This window comes from Coloeus monedula, assembly GCF_965178545.1.
Source record: "Coloeus monedula genome assembly, chromosome: 2".
Taxonomy (NCBI): domain Eukaryota; kingdom Metazoa; phylum Chordata; class Aves; order Passeriformes; family Corvidae; genus Coloeus; species Coloeus monedula.
Window position 1 is genome coordinate 70,502,085 of NC_138782.1, and position 7,535 is coordinate 70,509,619.

The window sequence follows — 7,535 nt, forward strand, 5'->3', positions numbered from 1 at the left end:
GATGCATTACATGTTTTTCAATGCCTTGTCTGCAAGAAGCAAGTGATCATATGTGAGTAGAACACAAAGGGATTGTGCTACCCTATACAAAGGATATGAAAAACCTTAAAATAGGAGTTCATTATGCTAAAGGAGTATTTGTGCACATTCCCCTGCCCAGTGCAGTAAGTATTCCAGCAATGTAACTACTCCTCTTACTAGACACGGGGACATTAAATGAGCCTGAAACAGATTTTCATCCCCAGAGCACAGAAAAGGAATCACCTTCCAGAGCCATTGCAAAGTCTTTTCCTGGTTCTCCTAGAGCCATGGCCCATAGGTCAGGCTATGTGAGGCCAAAGGGACCAGCTCTTTTTTTCTGGCTCAGAGCACACTCTGCTTGCTTACTTTGGAAAGATCCTGAAACCACTTCCCAAAACACTAACATCCCACAGGCATGTTTTCCATCTCTGAGAGCAGTAGAGAGAACAAATGTCTCAAAATACAGTGCTGTTCACAGAGAAATCAAATGTGAAAATGCTGTTTGTTGAGGTCAGCAGGAGGCTGCTCTGGATGTAAACATTATTATCCTTGTTAGGGCTTATGTCATTCATTACTATTAATGCTAAATGATGCATTCTGAAGATACTATCCTACAATGTACAGTATCTTCAGAGACAATGAAGACTATGAAGGCCACCAAGTGTTTGAAGTCCTCCAGGGCATAATTCCCTCAAGATTTTAGTAGCTCTGGCTGTGTAGATGCCTTCCAGCTGCCCACAATCTTTAGAGCAGTTCTTTGGCAAGTGCTGGAAACTATGTGAGCTCCAAGCTACCTCCCAGCAGCTCTGCTGATGACCATTGGAACTACAGCGACTCTGAATGTGTGGGTGACCATCATGAGTGGCAACTAACAGCAGTGTCTGGGATGCTGCTCATAATGTATGATGCTGAGCCCAGCCCAGATGTGCTGACTCTGTCTTCAGGGACAAGGAGCCCTGCTTGACATGATGCCACTGTCTTGGAGCAAAGGGAAAGTATCATCCCCTAGGTCATTTCTATTGATATGTCTTCATCTCCTTGACAACATTCTGAAAGAGGGCACAGGTGCTTAAGGAGAGTGTGTGTGTGTGTGTGTGTGTGTGTGTGTGTGTGTGTGTGTGCAAAGAGATGCATCTCTTCCCTTTTGTTATATGCTCTGCTCCTGAAAAAGATAGCCAGTGGTTTTGGCTACAAACAGTTCCAAACTCCTCTTTAGTGCTGTCACACTGAGCACAGGACTTAAAGCTGTTGCCAGACAGTGATCCATCCCTGGGGAGCAGGACTTCCTCTGTTCATGTGCAGCCATTCTGGCTTTGACTGATGCATGTAAAATCTTCCACTACTTGGTGCATCAGACACAGTTCTGTTGAGACAGTCTTACAATGTCACGAACATCGTGCTGACACAGGCTGTTACTTAGTAAATGTCTACTCTGAGCAGACTTCTCTGAATATTTTTTAGGGGATTTTTTTGTTTTGTTTTGTTTTTTTAATAAAGTCTTACTCTATGCAGGATGTGAAAGGGAAAAAAAAAGTTGTTCAGTTGAAGTAGATGGAGAAGTGTACCATGAGAATCAATATGTTTGAGCCTTCTGAAAGCAGTAAAATGACAGAAACACAAATGTGGGCAGGTCTGTGTCACAGAACTTATACTCTACATAGATCCATAGAATGGTTTGGGTTGGAAGGGACCTTAAAGATCATCTAATTGCCATGGGCAGAAACACCTTCCACTAGACCAGGTTGCTCAAAGCCCCATTCAACCTTCCGGGGATCAGCCATCCACAGCTTCTCTGAGCAATCTGTGCCAGTGTCTCACCAACCTCGCAGGAAAGAATTTCTTCCTAATCTAAACCCACCCTGATTCAGTTAAAAGCCATTACTCCTTGTAATAGGGGTATAGGAATCACTACATGCCCTTATAAAAAGCCCTTCTCCATCCTTCTTGTGGGCCCCCGTTAGGCACTGGAAGGTGCTGTAAGGTCTCCCTGGAACCTTCTCTCCTTCAGGCTGAACAACCCCAGCTCTCTGTTCGTCTTCACGGAAGAGGTGCTCCTGGCCTCTGGTCGTTTTTGTGGCCCTCCTCAGGACTCACTTCAGCAGCTGCACGTCCTAACATGAAGCTGAACTACCGCGTCTGTTTCTTTAACCGAGTTTTGTCTTGGACGCTGACCTTTCCACACTAGAGTTGCAATCCGTGACCGCGGTAGGTGAGCAGGATGCCTCCTCCGGAGGACCGATCCCCGCCGGGTGTCGGCAGCCGTCCCGCCTCGTCTCGCCTCTCCTCCGGGCGCGGCTGGAAGGGTTCGCGGGCGGGATGGGGTGGGGTGGGGCGGGGCCGGGCCGGGCCGGGGCCGGGGCCGCTCCCGCTGCGGCAGAGGGTCCGGCCGAGGCAGAGAGGCCGGCCGGAGTAGACGGTCCTGCCGCTCCTCGCCATCCTCGCCATGCTGTCGACGCGCCTCCGCCCGGGGCGGCTGCTGTCCGCCACGCCGCTCCGCCCGCCCGCACCGCGGGGAGCCGCGGCCGGCGGGGATCCCGCCCGGAGCCCGGGCACCACCCGCGGTAAGGGGCTGCCCGCCGCGGCGCGGGGAAGCGGAGCGGCCGGGACCGGAGCCGCGGCAGCGTCCCGGGGCTGACGGGGAGATGCGCGAGCGGGCGGCTCGGGACCGGGCGGAACTGGGCTGGGCTGCCCGGTGGGGCGGCCCGCCGGTGGCACCGCAGCTCGGGTGGTCCCGAGCTTCTCCTGCTGGCTTGGGTACCCACACCCGCGGGCGGCGGGGAGGTCGAACCAGACCCGCAGGAACACTCGCTGCATGCGGGGATGTTCCAGAGATTGCGCGGAGGTGACTGCGTAGCCGAGACCTGAAGGTCTGATCCCTAAATTACTCTTCCAAATACCTGGATGGGCAGGGTTTTTCCCTTCCACCCGTTACTACCAGTTGTAGTTCTCTCTTAGTGCACGGTTTACAAAGTGGGTTTTTTTCCTACTCTTTAAGCTGAGCAGGCTCACAAGGTGGTTGCAAGTTACAAACCTTCGAAGTTTGACAAAAAAATCCTCCTCTGGACTGGACGTTTCAAGACAGAAGAAGAGATTCCTCTGAGGATCCCGTAAGTGCGCTGGCCTTGTCCAAGGGTAACATGGAGCTGAAGGGAAAGCAGTGGTGTGATCCCGATCCTGTGGAAAAATTAAAGCTTTTCCACAGAGTTTAAAACAGTCAGTTTTACAACACTGAGACTTGGAAAAAAATTAGAGGGCAAGAGAATTTCCTGTCCTGGTTAGAGGTTAAGATGAGAAAATGTTCCTTGCTGGAGTCCCTAGAGCCTGGGATTAAGAACTGGCTCCATTTGAATAGACAGCCTTGGTTACATTTATGTACTGGCTTGTTTGTTTTGCTTATTCCTAATGTGCAATCAGAGAAGGATGCTATTGGTAAACAGTATTTTCTGTTTATAGCTTGCATAACCTATTCTAAGGGAGCTGTCACTGAATGATTACATACAAAAATTATTTTTTATTATAGAATTTGAGGAAAAATAGGGAAGGAGGTAATGACAGGAGCATCTCTCATCAAGGAAAACTGAGTGCTTGACATAGCCTCAGTCTCCCATTCTTGCTGATGCACTGGTCTAGATGATCTTTGAAGGTCCATTCCCTCCAAAACCACACGGATTCTACAGTTCTCTGACTTGCTGAAAATTAGCAACCCCTAAGGGAGTCAGTCACTAAATACCTGAAACCCCTCTAATGCTTAAGGCTCCCTTTTCTTACGATGTTAGATAGCATGATAGACATCTCTCCAGGACACTACTTTTTATCATAACAGTATGTCCCTGCCTTGGGTGACACGTTGAGAATAAGCAGTGTGCAGAGCTGTGTAAAGCAACAGGTACATCCTCTGCCTGTTTTTGTTGGTTCCTGACAGTTTCACTGGAGTTTGCTGAGCTGGACAGTGACTTTCTGGACAGTCTAACCTCTCCTGCGCTTAGTTTCACCATCTTCCTCTAGATGAAGGTTCAGATGTCTCAGAAGCTGTAAATGCTATTCAAGTCGTTGGGAGTTGTTTATAAAGACACATTGCATTTGCCAGTCATATACATGCACAAAAATCACTCCTTTCTGGCCTGGCAAGTGCGTGTCACCACTTCGTGCTTTCTGGATGAGCAAAGTATTTTTAGAACTCTTAAGACCATAAATAGTAATATACTAGAAGTAGTTAATTGTGAGATATTGAAGCTGAACTGTGGCACTGTTTTAACTCATGTTAAAAAAAGAATTGCAAGGTGGTGTTACCTGTGAACACAATCTAACTGCTGAAAATCTACAGTCTTTATTCAAGGTTGTTGTGGTTTGTTTTTTAAAAAAACCTCAGCTGTTGCTGACTTCAGCAGAGGTTTACCTGGAGTCTTGATTAAGGATTGAATAGCAAAGGCCCTAATATGCAATTAGAGAAGAACACTGTGAGGTCTGTTTTCCTTAAAGCAGATGCAGAAAGCAGGGAGAAAGTGAAAATCTGCCTCAGAGGAGTTTCAATTAGTGTGCTGTGAAATATAATTAGGCTAATACATCAGACTAATAACATTTATGGTTTTGCTTTTGTTGCCACAAATGGATTATTGGATTAATGATCCTACGTGCCAGTCTGATGTACAGTTTGTTTTGAAGATGATTTTTATCACTGTACAAACCAGAAGCAGTTCCTTAGAACTGCAGGCATTGTTAGTCAGCTCAAGAAACACAGCGTGCACAACGTGCTCCAGTGTGTGCTGGCAAGGAAGGGATGGCACAGCACTGCCACTCATGGGACCTGTCCTCTTCCACCACACTGAACCTTACAGAGAAGCACTGCAGCCCTCAGCCTTGGTGCAGGCTTTCACGGGCACCGTAAAATCCCCAGCTCTGCCCCATCCCACCACGCTACTCTAAAGTAAAGCTAAATGTGCTTTGGAGGAAAGAGAGCATTACACCATCTTTACTTAGAACACAACATCAATTCCTTATGCAACTATTCTTTTTACACATATAGTTGTGGGTTTATACATATGTATAAAACAGGTACTTATATCTCACAAATATATATTTATCTATATATATATATATATATAAAGCATTCCCATGATGAATTATGAAAGGAAAATGGTGCACAGCCAATACTATTATGAACATCTTAAAAACTGTACTCCCAAGTATAATGTCTGACTTGGAAAAAGACTTAGCTGAACGTTTTGGGACAATCTGCACGATTACCTGTACTGCTGGTTCTCAGGGCCACGCTGCCAGCTCGGAAGAGAGGAGGGTGGAAGTGGGAGCTGTACCAAGGCAGATTGCAGGGCTGTAAAACGCCTCCTCTTTGCACCAACTACTGCCAAACAGAGGGCAGTTTGCACTACTTTCGCCTTTGATGACCAGCAAAAATAATCCTGTAGATTGTTCTTGTTTATTTGTGTGTTCCTGAAATAGTGAGGTGGCTGACATCAGCTGCCCACTTTCTGTCAGGCTGCTGCTTTAATAAAGAACTAAAACCTCTAACTCATAGCAGTACAAACTCTGCTTTAATCAAGAATCCAAGGATGTAAAGACCTTAGCCTACAGAACACCACCTGAACAGGTTAGATATAGCAGTAACTGATTTCTAAAGTTAACTTTGAATAAAGGAAACTTGCTTTTACTTCATCCATCTAACACCACATATACATCTCCATCTGTTTTAAATAGATAACCCCCCTTAATTTTCACTACATTTAGAGTTTAAAGTATGATTTCTGGTCTATTTACCCCAAGCACTGAAATGCAAACATTTATTGCCTGAACAATTTTTCTTTTTCCAGCTTAAAAAAAACCCCAAACAGTCTAAATCCATTAAATGTTGCTTTTCCAAGGGAAATGGATTAGCATCAGAAAATGGCTGATACATAACGAACCGCAGCAAGCTGAAGATGCTTGTTTCAGAAGCTAATTCTGTATTTATTTTTAAACTGTGATGTTATGTCTGCAGTGCTTTGAAGAGATACTTTGCCGTTTTGTAGTGACTCAATTCAACCACTTTAATTGCAGGCCAGAGATGCTAGACAAGGCAAGAAACAAAGCTCGAGTGAAAGCCTGTTACATCATGATTGGTCTCTCAATTGTTGCCTGTTTTGCGGTGATTGCTTCAGCTAAGAAGGTGAGTACGACCCTTTTAAAGTAGCACACTTTAAAATGACGGGCTTCTGTGAAAAGCACACAAACCTAAACCAAGAGCAGCAGCTCACAACTGCCTAAGTTTTAGCTAACCTAGTCTCTGCCACCCCCCCAGCAGATAAGTGGTTGTTGCCCATTCCCAAGGTTGGGTAGCTTTCCCCAGGCGCATCCTTACTCCTATGCTTTTACTTCCTCAGGCTGCTGCACGTCACGAGTCCTTAACAAGCCTGAACTTGGCAAAGAAGGCCAAGTGGCGGAAGGAGGCTGCACTGGCTGCGGAGGCTGCGCTGGCCGCGGAGGCGAAGACAAAGTAACTCCCTCTGAAATGCTGAATGTCCTCGGAAGAGCAAAATGAACAGCTGCTGAGAGCAATTAGTGAGTTTCACCCCTAAATGGACAACTGAAGTATGCACACTCTGGAGCCAATATGGGCATCACAAAAAAAAAGGGAGGGTCTCTTTCATTAGGGAGATATTTAGGGTACTTGTTGCATGTAATTAAAATTATTTAGAATGTTTTGCATATGATTAAAAGCATTTAGTTTTAAAGGAGATGAGGTAGTTTCCTAAGAATATCAGGTATCGTTGATTAGATAATCACAAAACATTTAAACCCAAGAAATTTTCTGTCTGGTGACAGTGCAGTTTTTCAGTGCACAAATCTGCCAGTTTGAATCCATTAGCATCAATGCTGTATTCAAAATGGCACTTGCATTTTTTAGTTTTAAGAAGCAACACTTATTGAATCACTAAATAAATACAATAAACATCTGTAAAATAGGTTTTATTGGTTTCTGTATGGTATTTGGAGATTTAACATTCCATAATATTGCATACTACTTATATGTGTTCTGTTACAGTAAAGGGCCTTTGGCCTGGATTTAAAGATGCACTATTACTGTCTGAAGTTAATACAGGTAATTTAGCTTCCACGCATTATATGAAGACATTGCGCCAGAAGTAACTGAAATTTCTCATTCCAGATTTCAGTGAAATCTTGAGGTCACAATTAAGTCCACATATCAATCTGCAGACCTATTACAAAAATTCTCAGTTGTACAATTTAATAAATTTAAACCAACTGAGAATTAACCACGGAAGAAAGACAATAGTGCATCTTTACTATTTTTTTTAAAGACAGGCCCAACAATAAATAGTTTCCAGTTGCAAACTTGTTCTACAGCTAACATTTCTGTGCCAACATTATTACTATTTTCTGATTGCTGCTAGCAACAGTGTGTAAAGCAAATACTAGAAAATTAAAAAGCTGTATTGAACCAGTCCTCAGACAAAAGTGCAATGACAAAAAAATTAGATATGATTCAGTGTAACAAGAGT

At 44.7% G+C, this 7,535-nt stretch overlaps 1 protein-coding gene across 1 annotated transcript; it reads left to right on the forward strand.

The window, feature by feature from the left end:
- Window positions 1-2,464: 2,464 nt before the first annotated feature.
- FAM162B (family with sequence similarity 162 member B) lies at window positions 2,465-6,512 on the forward strand (the record flags this gene model as incomplete). Its single annotated transcript, XM_082276754.1, has 4 exons — window positions 2,465-2,582; window positions 3,017-3,128; window positions 6,073-6,181; window positions 6,396-6,512. 4 exons carry the CDS (start codon window positions 2,465-2,467, stop codon window positions 6,510-6,512), a joined length of 456 nt encoding a protein of 151 aa, XP_082132880.1.
- Between the last annotated feature and the right edge of the window lie 1,023 nt (window positions 6,513-7,535).